This window comes from Petromyzon marinus, chromosome 31 (assembly GCF_048934315.1).
Source record: "Petromyzon marinus isolate PM22_M1 ecotype Great Lakes invasive population chromosome 31, UKy_Petmar_22M1.pri1.0, whole genome shotgun sequence".
Lineage (NCBI taxonomy): Eukaryota > Metazoa > Chordata > Hyperoartia > Petromyzontiformes > Petromyzontidae > Petromyzon > Petromyzon marinus.
Genome location: NC_133697.1, coordinates 1,881,103 through 1,899,076, shown reverse-complemented (window position 1 = coordinate 1,899,076; position 17,974 = coordinate 1,881,103). Strand labels below are relative to the sequence as shown.

At 53.6% G+C, this 17,974-nt stretch overlaps 6 protein-coding genes across 6 annotated transcripts; all 6 read right to left on the bottom strand.

The window, feature by feature from the left end:
- Window positions 1–802: 802 nt before the first annotated feature.
- Window positions 803–1,267, bottom strand: LOC142929473 (histone H2A). The gene has a single exon (XM_076070893.1). It carries the CDS (start codon window positions 1,210–1,212, stop codon window positions 832–834), a length of 381 nt encoding a protein of 126 aa, XP_075927008.1. The 5' UTR covers window positions 1,213–1,267; the 3' UTR covers window positions 803–831.
- A 758-nt stretch (window positions 1,268–2,025) lies between these two features.
- LOC142929470 (histone H3) lies at window positions 2,026–2,502 on the bottom strand. Its single transcript, XM_076070890.1, has one exon. It carries the CDS (start codon window positions 2,485–2,487, stop codon window positions 2,077–2,079), a length of 411 nt encoding a protein of 136 aa, XP_075927005.1. The 5' UTR covers window positions 2,488–2,502; the 3' UTR covers window positions 2,026–2,076.
- A 1,000-nt stretch (window positions 2,503–3,502) lies between these two features.
- Window positions 3,503–4,727, bottom strand: LOC142929464 (histone H2B type 3-B-like). The gene has a single exon (XM_076070884.1). It carries the CDS (start codon window positions 3,947–3,949, stop codon window positions 3,548–3,550), a length of 402 nt encoding a protein of 133 aa, XP_075926999.1. The 5' UTR covers window positions 3,950–4,727; the 3' UTR covers window positions 3,503–3,547.
- Window positions 4,728–4,956: 229 nt separating this feature from the next.
- LOC142929469 (histone H4) lies at window positions 4,957–5,816 on the bottom strand. Its single transcript, XM_076070889.1, has one exon. It carries the CDS (start codon window positions 5,317–5,319, stop codon window positions 5,008–5,010), a length of 312 nt encoding a protein of 103 aa, XP_075927004.1. The 5' UTR covers window positions 5,320–5,816; the 3' UTR covers window positions 4,957–5,007.
- A 122-nt stretch (window positions 5,817–5,938) lies between these two features.
- Window positions 5,939–7,387, bottom strand: LOC142929447 (histone H1-like). The gene has a single exon (XM_076070866.1). The coding sequence runs from the start codon at window positions 7,295–7,297 to the stop codon at window positions 6,641–6,643; it is 657 nt and encodes a 218-aa protein (XP_075926981.1). The 5' UTR covers window positions 7,298–7,387; the 3' UTR covers window positions 5,939–6,640.
- Window positions 7,388–11,182: 3,795 nt separating this feature from the next.
- Window positions 11,183–11,672, bottom strand: LOC142929452 (histone H2A-like). Its single transcript, XM_076070872.1, has one exon. It carries the CDS (start codon window positions 11,653–11,655, stop codon window positions 11,212–11,214), a length of 444 nt encoding a protein of 147 aa, XP_075926987.1. The 5' UTR covers window positions 11,656–11,672; the 3' UTR covers window positions 11,183–11,211.
- Between the last annotated feature and the right edge of the window lie 6,302 nt (window positions 11,673–17,974).

Below are 17,974 nucleotides of genomic sequence, written 5' to 3'. Positions count from 1 at the left end.
GCACCAATCACACGCGCGGGAATAACCTGGACGAGTCAAAAGTTAAAGGGCAAATGACGTCACCAGGTCCAGAGGCGTATCAGACGTGGATGTGTATTGGGAGCAAGGGCGGAGAGGTTAAAGGGGGCTGTGGGACGGGTGTTAGGGGTTGGTTTGGAACGAGTGTTGCTGTGCGTTGGTGAATTCAAGCAGTGTTTCAACTATTCTACGAATCCTCTTCATTTGTTTGAAGGCGAGAAAAGTACCAAGGTGTTCAAAACGATGCAAAAAAACCTCGAAATCCTAGGCTACTTATGTCACGTGTCAATCATTAATTATAACTCTATACTGTAGTAAATTATTCATTGTGAATGAGTTGTAGAATTGTTAAAGCACTTATTTATTGCACCAACGCACAGCAACACACGTCCCAGTCCCTTTTAAGCCCTCCATCGCTCATTTCCGGAAAAAAAAACTTCAGTCAATTGGTGCGTGTGTACTGTAAGGTGATGGCGTCAAATAGCCTATGCAATCTGACCGCTCAAAAAGAACGGGTTTTTTCTGAAAAAGACAATACTTTCTTAAAATACTAACGCCCTCAATTTATTCTAAACCATGTTTCATGATTGATGCAATGTTGGAATGCTGCTCAAACACCGTTACTAAATTAGAGAAAAGGGGTATCTATGAGCAGAGCATTCGTTTAATTGCGAGTAATATGGGACGAGGGCCACGAGACGACGGTGTCCTCACTAATAACACAACCCCTGTGTACGACTGTCCGAGCTCTTTGCAAGCAAGTGGGTGGCTCTGAAAAGAGCCGTTATTGTGGTGGTAGAGGCGGCGGCGCGTTCACTTCTTTGCCTGAGAGGTCTTCTTGGGCAGCAGCACGGCCTGGATGTTTGGCAACACACCGCCCTGGGCGATGGTCACGCCGCCCATGAGCTTGTTGAGCTCCTCGTCGTTGCGCACCGCGAGCTGCAGGTGTCGGGGGATGATCCTCGTCTTCTTGTTGTCGCGGGCGGCATTGCCAGCCAGCTCGAGGATCTCGGCAGAGAGGTACTCGAGCACGGCTGCCAGGTAGACGGGTGCTCCAGCGCCGACCCGCTGGGCGTAATTGCCCTTGCGGAGCAGCCTGTGAACGCGGCCCACGGGGAACTGCAGACCGGCGCGGGAAGAGCGGGACTTTGCCTTTGCGCGAGATTTGCCACCGGTCTTGCCGCGTCCTGACATGGTGAGGAAACCGAAACTACTAATAGCACTGGAGACAATGCAAGCACGAGTTGTGATGATCATCCACACCTCCTTGAGCGACTTTTATAGCTGATAAGAGGATCGTAGAGCGCGTCGCTGCTGAATGGCTCCTCTCGTTCGGTCCCGCCCTCTCCTGAGACACCAATGAAAAGCCTGGACGCGAGGATTCCATGCTGACTTTAATTATATATATCCATATATAGTTTTTATACGGGAACAACTTATGAATGAAACAATGCGATACACGTTCTTAATAGGTTCAAGTTTTAAGAATGATAGTTAACCGTAAACAAATTCAGCGGCAAGCTGATTCCGCCACTATCAATGTATTATTTATTATAATCATCATTTGAGGGACCTCATTGGTTATAAGAAATAATTGTGATAGCCTTGAGCTCATGATTGATATCCCACGCGCCTATACGGTGTATTTATATATTAATTTAACCGCCTCTTCGGGCAATGTCTAGAAATATATATGTGCGTGAATAACTCAGTCTCTTAGTTTGCAAAATGCGAACGTATTTTCAGCTTGAGCTTTAAACAGCGTTTAATAGTTCATGTATTTCACCGAAATCAGCCGTTTACTGTACATTATGTAGACATGGTTCCACAACGCTTAAATACAACACGGACTTGTGATATTGCAAAATATGAGCAGAGGGGTATAGAAAATGAACTTGGTCGCTTAAGCCTTGCGACTCGTGATAGCCGTGACTGGCAAACGAAGGTCGCCGTAACAGGCATGCGGACTTTAGAGGACACACAAGTTAGCTTTTTCATGCGAAAGTGGTGGCTCTGAAAAGAGCCTTTGTGTTGTGCTTTGAGGGCCGAGTTGGGCGATCAAGCGCGCTCGCCACGAATGCGGCGGGCGAGCTGAATGTCCTTGGGCATGATGGTGACGCGCTTGGCGTGGATGGCGCACAGGTTGGTGTCCTCGAAGAGCGCAACAAGGTACGCTTCGCTGGCCTCCTGCAGAGCCATGACAGCGGAGCTCTGGAAGCGCAGGTCGGTCTTGAAGTCCTGCGCGATCTCCCTGACGAGGCGCTGGAAGGGCAGTTTGCGGATGAGCAACTCAGTGGACTTCTGGTAACGGCGGATCTCGCGCAAAGCGACGGTGCCGGGCCTGTAGCGGTGAGGCTTCTTGACGCCGCCCGTGGCCGGAGCGCTCTTTCGGGCTGCCTTTGTGGCGAGCTGCTTGCGTGGAGCCTTGCCCCCCGTGGACTTACGAGCCGTCTGCTTGGTACGAGCCATGGCTTGGTGAGAGCAAAGATATTCTCACAGAAGGGGAGAAGGCGGCTTATGTAGCGCAGAGCGCGCGCTCACTGGTCAGCGGAGTCGTGACGTGCGAAGAGGCGCGTGCTGGTTGGTTGGCAGCGTGCACTGATCTCGAGTCTTGAACTCCTCTTCTTAATCAACAAAATGTGCATAGTTTGTATCATTTCAGAATGCCGCATCACAATGCAGTAGTACCTTTGAGCGCCGTTGATGTCTTTAACGGATTTTATTTTCTTTAGCAAAAACCTTTCCGAAAACAACTTTACAGTGCTCTGCATCAATCTAAATAAAGTGAAGAAACTGCAATTTATTGTAAACAATAATACGCAAAAATGCCGGAAAGAGGTGATCACAGGGATATATATCTATTCTCTTGGCATTGAGATGATCATCAGTTATACTGCACGAGTCATCCATGCTAGGCGCTTACTTTTATATATACGTGCAAAATGTTAGTTCGTGCCCGAAAATACATTTAAACTAGGTTGTATTTCACTTCTTGTAAAAATTAAAAATCACGATCACTGAAGTATAAATTCGCCCCATGAGAAATTGTCGCCTATTCCGATATCGCGTTCACACTATGCTTTGCCGTGACAACCAGGAATTAAATATATTGCAGTGCAAGGTTATGGCGCCACATATCCAATGTTATATCTTGATCGGCTGCAGATGACGTCAATGGTGAATATGGCATATATATTGTTATTGCTTTTTTTCACGTGGGTACAGGTAAAAATGCGCTGGATCTCTCCATTTCACTCAATGAACGGTGTACGCGTGAACCGAGAGCGGGGCCGCTGCTGCATTCGGCAGCAGCAGACGGCGCCTCGCGTCACCGCGAGTCCCGACCGCCCGGCTGCGACTCCAGCCCGGTCTACGTTGACGAGAAATCGGCGCTCAACGTCAAAAACCCTGGACAAGTGCTCTATGTTTGAAGTTTCGTTTTGCGCTCCTGCTAACACTGGCACAAGCAGGTTCGAAGATGTGGGTGGCTCTGAAAAGAGCCGTTGTAATTAATGGTTGAGTCGAGGCTTCACTTGGAGCTCGTGTACTTGGTGACGGCCTTGGTGCCCTCCGACACGGCGTGCTTGGCCAGCTCGCCGGGGAGCAGCAGTCGCACAGCGGTCTGGATCTCCCGAGAGGTGATGGTGGAGCGCTTGTTGTAGTGCGCCAAGCGGGACGCCTCGGAAGCGATGCGCTCGAAGATGTCGTTGACGAACGAGTTCATGATGCTCATGGCCTTGGACGAGATGCCGGTATCGGGGTGCACCTGCTTCATCACCTTATAGATGTAAATTGCGTAGCTCTCCTTCCTGCGGTGGCGTCGCTTCTTGCCATCCTTGCGCGTAGCCTTGGTCACGGCTTTCTTGGAGCCCTTCTTGGGGGCAGGAACTTTCGCCGGCCCAGCGCTCTTTGATGCGGGAGGATCGGGCATGTCGCCGCTTACAGCTGTGGAACGTCAGAAAGGACGAGAACGAGTGTGCCTGTCGTACGCGCGTTGATCTCCTTTATAGGAGGCGAGATGCAAATCAGAGGATTGTAGTGCGCGGCGCTGCGGAGTGGCTCTTTCAGTACCATCCCTCTCCATCAGCCTCCAATGAGAAACGCGAACGCGATGTTCACTTTAATATCGTTAATTTTTTTACTGCAAAAAAGACTTGTGAATATAACACAATGTAATGTCCAAACATGTATATTAGTGAATTGCAGCCATGGCATTGCTTGTTTTAAAAAGGATGACAAGAAAACCCAATGCAGTATAGTGTTTTTTTTTGTTTTTTAGCGTGGCTTTTTTGCTTCTTTTTTCGTTTCACAACTCGTCTAATACAGCACGGGCGTTTTTTTAACGCAATTTTGGAAAAAATACATGTGCTCGGTGTGGAAAAATAACTTCGCTGTTGTGCTGTATTTAACGGGTGGAGATTAGCATTCTGGCGCGCTACGTCAATTAGGACGAGTGTGCTGTAAGATTGTGGCGCCAAATGCTCTACGTAATATCGGAATCGTCTGCAGCTGAAAATAATTCACGCAAATATACCAGAAATGCGTACTGTATTAACGCGTTCAAAAATTGCGCCTTGTTAAATGTGACGTATCTTGAATATTGTGATTTATTTCATTCATTTGGAAGCAGATGAAGATTCGCTAACTCAACAAGCAAACGATCTCTGCGTGAACCTGTTCTCAGTTTCATTTATTTGGTAAAGCCCCGTGAGCCATTCGGCTCTTGAATCGGGTGCAACCGCAACACGCAAAAAACATGAACAAGAAAACATGGTAACCGAGCAGAGCGCAAGCAGAAGGCACCTCGAGCCACCGCGCGTCCACGAGAAGAGCCCGGTGCACGCTCACGAGGAATTTGCGAGCAACAACCCATTAATTAAGGGTTTCTTTCGTGAAAGGTTTGGTAACACTGGCGCGCAAGCAGTTTAGAAGAGGTGGGTGGCTCTGAAAAGAGCCTTTGGGTTGGTTTAGTGCGCGAGAGATGGGCACTCAGCCTCCGAAGCCGTAGAGAGTGCGGCCCTGGCGCTTGAGGGCGTAGACCACGTCCATGGCGGTGACGGTCTTGCGCTTGGCGTGCTCCGTGTAGGTGACGGCGTCGCGGATGACGTTCTCAAGGAAGACCTTCAGGACGCCGCGGGTCTCTTCGTAGATGAGGCCCGAGATGCGCTTCACACCGCCGCGGCGAGCGAGGCGGCGGATGGCGGGCTTGGTGATTCCCTGGATGTTGTCGCGCAGCACCTTACGATGGCGTTTTGCGCCTCCCTTACCGAGCCCCTTACCGCCTTTCCCGCGTCCAGACATGGCGACTAACTCTGCTACTACTGACAAAGCTCGCGAGAGATGGCGCGCCCAGCCTGCAGCAGCCGCCTTTATAACCGGAGCTGGGTGACGTCACCGACCACCTCTGCCCTCCGCGATGGCTCCGCCTTAGACCTCTGACCTTTAACTCTGTGACGAAGTAAACCCTCCACCGTCGTCAATAACACTTCTTTGAAATGTATGAGACGTTTCGGGCAATGACCCTTTTCGAAGCACTGTAATGATTTCGGCACACCCGCAGCGAACGCGAGAGGGACGCGATCTGTTGCAAGATTGCACGTGGAGTGAATAATCGATCTAAGGTCTTGTTTTCAAGTAGAACAAGATGTGCAGCTAATCGGCTTCCAACACAATAGTTGAGTGAACGTCACCAAGTAGTCCCAAAGTAAGAAAGGCATTTAATGATAGGGTTTTTTCCCCTTTTTTCTTGCAACAAAACTGAAACCTTATTACAAGGATTCATGTATGCATTAACCACAATACCTGCAGTCAAAATGCAAACAAAAAACATACTATGATAATATATATAAAAACATTTTGGAACTGGCAAAGAAGGTATAATGATGAAGATAAGAAAGACATTGCAAAAACAATGCGATAATTACGAATGGAAATTATTTTTAATTGAGAAGTGTAGATGGTGCACCGGAATTTTTACAAAACAAAAAATAGTGAAAAGGCGCAACGAGCGAAAGGAGGCAAATTGAGTAAAGTTGTCTGGAATCAATACATTTTTAGACTAAATACCATATTTGGCACCAGTAACATGATGACGGAATGAAGAGGTGCAACACAATCAAAATTGGAGGTTCGTCAAGAATGCATCGATTTTGAATCTGGATTTAGATTAGAATCGGCAGCGAGAATGCGGACGTCGCTGAGATTACTCTGCACTCAGTTCGAGTGAGGGAGCTGCAACCTGCGTCGCCTGTGTTTATGATCCCTGCTTTCGGGCTCGATTACTCCCATCACATCAATGCTTAAAACACATCAAGTAGGTAAAATGTCAAGATAATTTGGCGAATGTACGTAACTTATCCAATCTACACAAATCCTCACGATTGAACTGCACCAACCATCGAGCTCCTTGATCAGGGCCGAGGCACGGCGAGCAACCATCGCCACGCCGTAAATGGGTTTGACTTACAGAATATGGCACGCATTAAGCTTCAATGTAATACTGTCAGATGTTTAACGATTAACTAATTGAAGCGCAGCAACATCTGGTTCACTTTTTGAACTAAGTGGGTGGCTCTGAAAAGAGCCGTTAGGGTGGAGGGAATCGCGCATCGTCCGATCGGATTCACTTCTTTAGCGCGGACTTCTTGGGCTTGGCCACGGCCTTCTTGGGTTTGGCCACCTTGGGTTTGGTGGCCTTTGCCTTGACGGTCTTGGGCTTCGCGACCTTGGGCTTCGCAGCCTTGGGCTTAGCTGGGCTCTTTGCCGCCTTCTTGGGCTTAACAGCCGACTTCACCTTTTTGGGGCTCTTGGCAGCGGCGGACTTCTTTGCTTTCTTAGGAGACTTCTTGGGCGCGGTCTTCTTGGCTGCCGCGGGCTTCTTCACCTTCTTGGCTGCAGCGGGCTTTTTAGCCGCGGGCTTTGCCGTTGACGATTTGGGCTTCGCCTTTGCGGCAGCCTTTTCCTTCTTGTTGAGTTTGAAAGAGCCAGACGCGCCGCTGCCCTTCACTTGCGCCACGGCATCTTTGGCCACAAGCTTCTTGATGGCTAACTTCACGCGGGCATTGTTCTTCTCCACGTCGTATCCTCCGGCAGCGAGCGACTTTTTGAGCGCAGGAAGAGACACGCCGTTCCTCTCCTTGCTGCTGGCGAGAGCCTTGAGGATGAGCTCGGACACGCTGGGGCCGACCTTCTTGGCCTTTGGAGCGGTGCGCTTCTTTTTGAGGCTTTTAAGCGCTGAAGTAGCCGCAGCTGGTGGTTGAGCAGGCGCAGTTTCTGCCATCTCAAAACGTCGTTTTTATCGCTGGGTCTCTGTGAAATCAGCGCTCTCACAAATTCATGACGAGCATCCTCTAGGCCCGAGGTTTATTATAGAAGCGGCGTAGAGTTTGTGCGGACGTCGCTGAGATCACCCAGCACTCAGCTCCGGTGAATGAGCTGCCACCATACTCGCCGTCTCCATCACCCCTGCCTTTGGGCTCGATTCCCGTAATGTTCATACTTAAATGCATCTAGTTGATAAATTACCACGAATATAATTTATTTAATGTACGTAACTTATGCAATCTACGACAATGTTCACGATTTAAATTATAATTCAAAACAAGTGAACAACCAACAGTTGGGAGAAATTGTTCGGTCAGGGCAAGATACGATGATTGTCTTCACTATTTAAAACGCACTCGAATTTTTTGCAAGACAAAATGCTTCAACAGACTACTCATATTTAAGTCCAGCTAAATATTTTCAATTTAAATGTTGGCTCGCGCGCACGCGATTCCTACTCTCGCGCTATGGTGAGGACTGCGCGTCATGTCAACCATCCCCTGTCACCGAACTTTTAGATTTAACGTTTTAATCGTACTTTAAAATGAATAAATACATGGATTTTGAGATGGAACACAAACTGAAGCAAATTACTCAAAATTTACCGACATTAAACTCGTAGTTTAACATATTACGTGGCAAGAGGTGAGTGGCTCATGATCGCTATGCACTGCAGAATGATTGCGCGCCTTGAACAAGGTCGAGGCACGGCGCGCAATCATCACCACTCACATTCAACTCAAGTGACTCTTCTTCTTTGGTTCTTTCGGTAAAGTCACGTAGAATGAGAATAAAATAATAAATTGATAAAATAAAATAACACAATAATATTCTCACGACGTTTCGGCCACAACACAAGCGGCCTTCATCAGGTGAAGGGACGAGACTGTCTGGTAGGACAGCGCTGGAGTGAAAGAGCCACGTTCAGATCACGGCCTTTAAGCCTCAACTTTAGCACCACGGATAGCTACGCGCCCCGTTCAGACGGACGAGTTCGTCCATGGTCGGAACAGAGGAGGGGGAGAGAGACAGCTGCGAGGCGCTATTATACTCCATGTTGACAAACCATACCATTAACCGTGGTGTGAGTGCTAAAGTTGAGGCTTAAAGGCCGTGATCTGAACGTGGCTCTTTCACTCCAGCGCTGTCCTACCAGACAGTCTCGATGAAGGCCGCTTGTGTTGTGGCCGAAACGTCGTGAGAATATTATTGTTATTTTATTTTATCAATTTATTATTTTATTCTCATTCTACGTGACTTTACCGAAAGAACCAAAGAAGATGAATCATTGCAGTCACGAAAGCTTTAAATCGAAATTCAAGTGACTCTGTAGGGGCTGCTGCCCCCCGACTCCTCTCCCCCTTCCTCCTCTTCCTCCCTCCTCGCTGCTGCCGCTCGTAGCTTCTACCTCGCTGCCTCCGCATCCCCCCTGTGAGACGAAACTCTTGCCTGGCTCTCGGCCACCTCGGGTCATTCACACACACACTCCCAGACTCCTTGCACGGAAGCGCCCGTGCGCGCTGCTGCCCACACTCGGGTACGCGCAGCCACCCGCCCCTATTGGCCACCTCGTGCACGCGCTAAAAATAGCCGTATTAATAATCCCGTGCGTACCCGTGCGAGTCTTCCGTCGCTCACCACGTACACGCGCAGAAAATAGACCAGCTGCGGCGCGGGCGCTGGCGTGGGTAAGGAGCTACTACGCAGCCTCATTCGCCCCCCCCCCCCCCACGCTCAATTTACTAGGCAATATTCGCGCGTCAATCCCCGGCACACTACGGGCGATAATGCCTGCGCGTTAATTCCCGAGCGAACACACGTGGGCGAGCGCAAACACGTGGGAAAATACGCACTCGCGCACAAACACAGGGCACAATGACGCAAGAACTTCGGTCGGGTGCGCGCACACTGGCCGCCTCAATAGAGTTATTTGCGCGCAAATCTTCGTTTTACGACTAGCGGACTCACACCGCCATGCGCTCTTCCCACACTCGCAGACACCACACGACAAGGTTATTGAACACTAACAGTTTATTCTCGGCGAGTCCGAGGCTAATTATTACGTAGCCCGGTGTCAATATTAGTAGAATAACTAACCTGTTCCCGACGGTCTAAGACCCAATCTGTCCCGCCTATTTCGAATTAAACTCCCTAGGCTTTTACGCTTAAATCCCAACTCTCTCTTTCGTACTTGTGGTGCCACAGCAGCGAAGCCGCTCCGTCGGAGCCGTGCCTGCAACTGTGATGACGCAGCAGCGAAGCCGTCCTGCCGACGCCGTGGCCGCAACGCCGCCACCTCCGAGCGACGGGGCCGACACTGCTCTTCCCTCACCACCCCCCACACATGAACACACACACACACCCCCACATAGAGCGCCGAGGGGAGGTCACGTGGCCGACAGGTTTTCACCTAGAAGACCTCTCATGGGACCAAGTTTCACGATTTCCTGCGACCAGGGAATTGGGCGACCTCCCCCGATGCAAACGTGCACCGCGGCGCCGTGACTTTGGTTGTAATTACATGGTCACGACGGGGCTGCTGAGCCACCGCGGGTAGAAAGCGCACACAACACACACGGGTCAGCAGGCAGGTAGCGGAGGGACGGAGTCACGAACGACGGGAAAAACAGGGCCGATCCTCTGATTGGGAGGACAGATGCGCTTGTTTAGAGGGTAAAGAGCGGACGTCTTGAGAGAGCACCGGTCGCGGGAGAGTGGCGGGAAATCCGAGGCACCTGATTGTACGGGAGGCCAGCGGATTAGCACCGATTTATCTTTGATGTAGAGGACTTTAAAAAAAATAGGAGAGAGGGTAGGGATAAGAGTTAGTTCGTATTGTACTCAAGCCAGGCTCGGGCCCGTCGACTTCCCAGCCACTCGAACGTCCGTGTGACGAGTCGAAGTGCAGCGAGGATCCGACCCATCATTTAACGGAGTACGCAAGCAATCTGTTGATGGAATTTATTGTGTAAGGGATCTGCGAGCCACCCTTACGCACATGCACCACGCAGACACGACATCTCCGCTCTCAGGAACACGCACCAATCACACGCGCGGGAATAACCTGGACGAGTCAAAAGTTAAAGGGCAAATGACGTCACCAGGTCCAGAGGCGTATCAGACGTGGATGTGTATTGGGAGCAAGGGCGGAGAGGTTAAAGGGGGCTGTGGGACGGGTGTTAGGGGTTGGTTTGGAACGAGTGTTGCTGTGCGTTGGTGAATTCAAGCAGTGTTTCAACTATTCTACGAATCCTCTTCATTTGTTTGAAGGCGAGAAAAGTACCAAGGTGTTCATAACGATGCAAAAAAACCTCGAAATCCTAGGCTACTTATGTCACGTGTCAATCATTAATTATAACTCTATACTGTAGTAAATTATTCATTGTGAATGAGTTGTAGAATTGTTAAAGCACTTATTTATTGCACCAACGCACAGCAACACACGTCCCAGTCCCTTTTAAGCCCTCCATCGCTCATTTCCGGAAAAAAAAAACTTCAGTCAATTGGTGCGTGTGTACTGTAAGGTGATGGCGTCAAATAGCCTATGCAATCTGACCGCTCAAAAAGAACGGGTTTTTTTTCTGAAAAAGACAATACTTTCTTAAAATACTAACGCGCTCAATTTATTCTAAACCATGTTTCATGATTGATGCAATGTTGGAATGCTGCTCAAACACCGTTACTAAATTAGAGAAAAGGGGTATCTATGAGCAGAGCATTCGTTTAATTGCGAGTAATATGGGACGAGGGCCACGAGACGACGGTGTCCTCACTAATAACAACCCCTGTGTACGACTGTCCGAGCTCTTTGCAAGCAAGTGGGTGGCTCTGAAAAGAGCCGTTATTGTGGTGGTAGAGGCGGCGGCGCGTTCACTTCTTTGCCTGAGAGGTCTTCTTGGGCAGCAGCACGGCCTGGATGTTTGGCAACACACCGCCCTGGGCGATGGTCACGCCGCCCATGAGCTTGTTGAGCTCCTCGTCGTTGCGCACCGCGAGCTGCAGGTGTCGGGGGATGATCCTCGTCTTCTTGTTGTCGCGGGCGGCATTGCCAGCCAGCTCGAGGATCTCGGCAGAGAGGTACTCGAGCACGGCTGCCAGGTAGACGGGTGCTCCAGCGCCGACCCGCTGGGCGTAATTGCCCTTGCGGAGCAGCCTGTGAACGCGGCCCACGGGGAACTGCAGACCGGCGCGGGAAGAGCGGGACTTTGCCTTTGCGCGAGATTTGCCACCGGTCTTGCCGCGTCCTGACATGGTGAGGAAACCGAAACTACTAATAGCACTGGAGACAATGCAAGCACGAGTTGTGATGATCATCCGCACCTCCTTGAGCGACTTTTATAGCTGATAAGAGGATCGTAGAGCGCGTCGCTGCTGAATGGCTCCTCTCGTTCGGTCCCGCCCTCTCCTGAGAGACCAATGAAAAGCCTGGACGCGAGGATTCCATGCTGACTTTAATTATATATATCCATATATAGTTTTTATACGGGAACAACTTATGAATGAAACAATGCGATACACGTTCTTAATAGGTTCAAGTTTTAAGAATGATAGTTAACCGTAAACAAATTCAGCGGCAAGCTGATTCCGCCACTATCAATGTATTATTTATTATAATCATCATTTGAGGGACCTCATTGGTTATAAGAAATCATTGTGAAAGCCTTGAGCTCATGATTGATATCCCACGCGCCTATACGGTGTATTTATATATTAATTTAACCGCCTCTTCGGGCAATGCCTAGAAATATATATGTGCGTGAATAACTCAGTCTCTTAGTTTGCAAAATGCGAACGTATTTTCAGCTTGAGCTTTAAACAGCGTTTAATAGTTCATGTATTTCACCGAAATCAGCCGTTTACTGTACATTATGTAGACATGGTTCCACAACGCTTAAATACAACACGGACTTGTGATATTGCAAAATATGAGCAGAGGGGTATAGAAAATGAACTTGGTCGCTTAAGCCTTGCGACTCGTGATAGTGTGATGCCGCCGCCACGGAGCCGATCGGCGGGTGGCCCACCTGCGATCTCGCCGCTCCGAGCGGCGAGGCCGACATTGCCCCACCCCACCACCTCCCCACCCCCCCCCCCACCGGAACACACACGCACGCACTCGCCCCCACCATTAGAGCGCGTGGGGAGACACCCTGGCCGACAGGTTTTCACCCAGAAGCCCTCGTAAAGGGATAATCTTCACGGTTTCCTGCAGCCAGGGAATTGGACGGTCTCCCCCGACGCTAACACCCACCGCGGCGCCGTGACTTTGGTTGTAATTACATGGTCACGACGGGGCTGCCGAGCCACCGCGGGTAGACAGCACACACAACACACACGGGTCAGCAGGCAGGTAGGAGGGCAGAGCCACGAGCGGCGGGAAAGCAGGGTCGCCCTCTGGCTGGAGGGTCGCTGAGCAGGTAAATTTAGATGCGGACGTCGCTGAAAGCAACGGCCCGGGGGATGCTGGGATACAGATGGGCCTACCGATTGGCGGGTGATCCCAGCGAGCTGATTGGCCCGCGAGTCGGCACCAGGTAGCCCCTTTGATGTAGAAAGAATAAAGCGGGTCAGGGCGAAGGAAAAAGGGTCTCTGGCTACTCGAGTCAACCCCAGGCCCGTCAACTCCCGAGTCCAGCCGCGCGAACGTCCGTGGGACGTATCGACGCGCCGCGAGGACCAGACGGCAGTGACGACGAACCGTGAGTAAGAGAGGGAGAGAAAGAGGGAGTTGGGACTTAGCTTAAGAGCAAAACCGGAGAGGGTAAAGGGAAGAAGGACAGGTAGAGTGTAGTGCCGACTATCGAGAGATAGATCGGTCCTGCCCCGCTGATCCCGACTGACTCGGTTAAATAAGGGCTCGCCGACGCGGTGGAATAAATCGTCGGCGGTTACATAACAGACTGGTGTGGTTATTGTGGAAGCGTGGGTGCGCTTGCTGTCGCGGTGGTCGTTACATAACAGACTGGTGTGGTGGTTTTTGCGAGGGTGTGGAAAGAGAGTGGAAGCGTGGGTGCGCTTGCTGTCGCGGTGGTCGTTACATAACAGACTGGTGTGGTTATTGTGGAAGCGTGGGTGCGCTTGCTGTTCTCGGTGGTCGCCGCGTGTGTGGAGCGGCGCCGCGTGGATTGTGTGCGCTACGAACCGTCGGCTGCGGACTCCTGCGTTGCGAGCGGATACCCGTCTCGCACGCATGCCCATCGCATAGCCCTTTAAACCCGTTTAAACCAATCCCCCCAAGCGTCGGAGTGAGCACGAACGACGTCGCTTACCCTCCGACCTTTGACCCCCTGTTACCCGCATGTGATTGGTGCGTGGGACTGCGCGGGCGGGGAGCGTCGCGTTTGGGTGCCGGCGAAGCGCTAGCGGGTCCCAGGGAGGTCGAGTGGGATGCCCCACCGGCAGGAGTCCCGGACTCGGGGGGGGACGGCACAGGGGGGGGAACAGGAGCGCGACGACCTTTCCCCGCCAGGGGAGGAGTGCGGCGGCGGCAGCTCCCACACTAGTGGAGAGTCTGGGAGCGTCGGTACTTCGCGGACAGGGTCGCAGGCAGGGGAGATCCCGGGGGCCGGCGACCCTAACAATATGGTGTCAGAAGTGGGATGAACCCCCGCGTTACCCCACGCGAAAATAAGGCATATATTCACTGGCCGGGGTACACCTTCGTGGAGAGCATTTGCCCGCAACGTCCTAGGGGCTAAGGAAATTAATGGGTGGACGGACGCGCAGACGCTACGTCAACTTAATATGAATCTGGATGGGCGGGCAGCCGATTTTGTGGAAGCCCTACCCGCAAGCGCGCAGACACAGCTAGAGGAGCTGATGCGCCGACTTGATCTGCGCTTCGGTACGCGCGATGAGGAGGAGGCAAAAGCGGCCTTAGAGGCACGCCGTCGCCAACCCGGCGAGGACCTGCGCGATTATGCCGAGGATGTGCGTGAGCTAACAAAGATCGCACGCCCGAGGCACACCACGGAAGCGATTGAGGAGCTGGCCACAGAGAAAATCCAGCGATACTTAATGCGCACGGCGTGGTGGCAGCCAGACGTGAACTGTACGCGCCTCTCCTTTGATGCCCTTGTCGAGCGCGCGCGCAAATGTGAAAGAATTTCTAGCGAACGCGCACAGCTCCGAGGACTGGGACGGGAGCGCACCATCGCAAGTCTGTCCACCGAGGAGGAAGAGGAGGAACAGGAGCTCACCAGGATGGTAGGGGGTCGGGAAAGGGGGCCTCCGGTATCCCGCGAGACCACCCCGGGATGGGTAGCGGGGATACAGGCGGGCATCGGGGGGATCGACAACAAAGTAACCCAAGTGGACAACAACGTAACCCAAGTACGGGCACATGTGACTACGCTGCAGACTACGGTAGAGACGATTCAGACCGAGTTGGGAGGGCTAGCTGGGAGGGTAGCCCGACTAGAAGCAGAGTCTGGGCAGCGGCGCACAGGGGGGGAGAGGGAGCGGGCAGGGTGCCCACTATGGAGCCGCCACCCCCCCCCGGGCGTGTTATATGTGCGGCCGTCAGGGGCATCTCATGAGAGACTGCCCACAGATCGCCCGCGCTAGATATACCGAAGGGTTAAACGCCAACGCCCCCTAGAGAGTGGACCACCTAGGGGTGCAATCACCGAGGTCCCGAAACAAAACGACGATAATAATAATGGTAAGCAAGTGACACCCACACAGGTCACGGCCACAACACCCAAGGACGCGGTGAGGACGGGCGACTGGCTACGGGAGCTGGTGGCAGGAATCACGGGGGCCACGTCACTGGTGGAAGGACAGGTGAACGGGCAGCGCACCCGGATCCTACTGGACACGGGGGCCGTAGCCTCACTCGTGAGCGCCGCGCACTGCAGCGTGCTCGGGGTTGACGTGAGCCGCCTGCCGGCCCCGGATTGCGCGCTGCACACAGCGAGCGGAGCCGGGATGGGGTTGCTGGGAAGGATCTCCCTCGAGGTCCGTCTCGGAAACCAGGTGTGCACTCAGGAGTTCTACGTCTCGAGTGTGCTGTGCCACGAGTGTATCGCAGGTACCGACCTCCTGGAAAAGCTGGGGCTCAACGTGCAGCCCCGACAGCGGTGCGCCACCGTGGAAGGCAGCGGGGAACGGATTCCATTCCTGGGACGGGAGCCGAATCGCCCCCGCTTCACACCTGTGGCCGCTACCCTGACGACGGCCGTCACCATCGGGCCGCTCGCCGAGATGCTGGTACCTGTGGCGACACCCTCCACCGACCCCGCGCACCGACCATCGGGGGAGGTAATGCTAACTCCTCACCCGGAGTTGGCAAAACGATACGGGGTTGTGGGGTCAGCCACGTTGGTAAACGCCGATGGGGGCCGATTGTTCATGCGTGTGTTTAACCCCCACGGCACCCCAGCAATACTACGACGGCGCACCACAGTAGCCACCGTGCACCCCCTACACGCGCGCCACTCCAGCGACTCGGTATTCGCACTCTGGGCGGAGGACCCCGGTCGCCCCGAGGACCAACAAGACCTGGCCTGGCGAGTCGGCCCGACTCCCCACACCGAGGTCGTCCCCCTTCTTGACGCGGTACACGTACCTTGGGCAGATTTACCCAAGGGAGAGGCCGATCAGCTACGCGGGTTACTGCGGGAGTACGCCGACGTGTTCAGCGAACACGATTCAGACGTGGGTCGCACAGATCTCGTTAAGCACCAAATCGACACCGGGGCCGCCCGACCCATAAAACTCCCCGCGTACCGCGTGGGCGCACCCGAACGCGCCCAGATCAAAGAGGCGGTCAGGGACATGCTCCGCGATAACATAATTCAGCCCTCGGCGAGCCCCTGGTCTGCCCCGGTGGTGCTAGTAACAAAAAAGGACGGGTCAACCCGGTTTTGCGTCGATTACCGCAAACTAAACGCAGTCACCCTCGGCGACGCCTTCCCCATACCGCGCATCGACGACACCTTTGACAGCCTCGCCGGAGCGCGGTATTTTTCCACCCTCGATCTCGCGTCCGGGTACTGGCAGGTGGAGATGACGGAGGAGGATCGGCCAAAAACCGCATTCACCACCCCGATGGGGCTATTCGAGTTTCGAGTACTCCCGTTCGGGCTCACCAACGCGCCCGCGACGTTCCAGCGGCTGATGGAGTTGGTGATGCGGGGCTTGCAGTGGGAGCAATGCCTGATTTACCTGGATGATGTGATCGTGTTCAGTAGATCTCTGTCTGAGCACTGGTCCAGGTTACGGGAGGTGTTCCAGCGACTGCGAGCGGCTCATCTCAAGCTCAAGCCGCGTAAGTGTTACATCGCACAGCGCGAGGTGGGGTACCTCGGACATCGCGTCAGCGAGGCGGGGGTGCGCACCGATCCGGACAAGGTACGCGCCGTAGTGGATTGGCCACAGCCAAGAAACCTGTCGGAGATAAGGTCATTCTTGGGGCTCGCCACCTATTACCGTCGATTTGTAAAGGGATTCAGCGAGATTGCACGCCCCCTCACCCAACTCACTTCCCCCAAGAACCCCTATCAGTGGACGGAGGCCTGCCAGACGGCCTTCACCACCCTCAAAGACCACCTCACACACACCCCCACACTGGCTTTCCCCGATTTTACCACCGACTTTATTTTGGACACCGACGCCTGCAGCAGCGGGCTGGGTGCGGTGTTGTCGCAGGTGCAGGAAGGGGTGGAACGGGTGATTGCGTACGCCAGCCGGACCCTGAGCGGGGCCGAGCTGAACTACTGTGTGACCCGTCAGGAATTGTACGCTGTGATCTTCGCGTGTAAACAGTTTCGGCCGTATTTATACGGCAGGAAATGTCGAGTGCGCACGGACCATTATGCTCTGCAGTTCCTCCTCACCTTCAAGGAACCGCGGGGGCAGATGGCCCGATGGCTGGCGCAGCTGCAGGAGTACAACCTGCAGATCGAATACCGGGCGGGGCGGACGCATGCAAACGCGGACGCATTATCACGGCGACCCGCGGTGTGTGCCGAGACGAGGGCGGAGGAGGCCTGCCCGTGCTTCACGGGGGGACGTTGCCGACAGGCAACGGACCCCCGGGAACCCGCTGAACCTAACCCCCCCCCGGCGAGAGAGAGTGCGGTATGCGCCACAGAGACCCCCACAGGTGGAGGCGCGGACCCAGTCGGCCGCCCGGCGAGCGCAGGGCCCACGACTCGGGACCCCGTGGACCACCCCGCCCCGATCGGACGGATCCAGGAGGACGTCGGCTGCGCCTTCCCGGGCCTGAGCGACGAGCAGCTGAGGCAGACCCAGCAGCGGGATCCGGATCTGGCGGCGGTGGAAGCGGCCCTGCGGGAGGGGAAAAGCACCCTACCAGGGCCCTGGAGCGGTTTGTATGCCCGGTTGTGTGTGCAGAACGGGGTGGTACGGGAGTTAACCGAGGCCGGCCAGCCGGGGTGCATCTGTGTTCCCGCCCAGGTGCGACCCCAGCTGCTACGGCTGGTACACGACCACCCGCTCGGGGGCCATGACGGGGAACGGCGCACTCGGGAGACTCTACGTCGCCAGTATCTCTGGCCCAAATTGACGCAAGATGTGGCCGCCTGGGTACAGGGCTGCCGCGCTTGTCAGCAGTGCGGGCCGAAACCGGCACGATACCAAGTACCCCTAAGGCCGTTCCGCGTCAGTC

Coding starts and splice junctions, on each gene's coding strand:
- LOC142929469 (XM_076070889.1), bottom strand. CDS start 5,319: ATGTCTGGACGCGGGAAAGGCGGTAAGGGGCTCGGTAAGGGAGGCGCA.
- LOC142929464 (XM_076070884.1), bottom strand. CDS start 3,949: ATGCCCGATCCTCCCGCATCAAAGAGCGCTGGGCCGGCGAAAGTTCCT.
- LOC142929470 (XM_076070890.1), bottom strand. CDS start 2,487: ATGGCTCGTACCAAGCAGACGGCTCGTAAGTCCACGGGGGGCAAGGCT.
- LOC142929473 (XM_076070893.1), bottom strand. CDS start 1,212: ATGTCAGGACGCGGCAAGACCGGTGGCAAATCTCGCGCAAAGGCAAAG.
- LOC142929447 (XM_076070866.1), bottom strand. CDS start 7,297: ATGGCAGAAACTGCGCCTGCTCAACCACCAGCTGCGGCTACTTCAGCG.
- LOC142929452 (XM_076070872.1), bottom strand. CDS start 11,655: ATGATCATCACAACTCGTGCTTGCATTGTCTCCAGTGCTATTAGTAGT.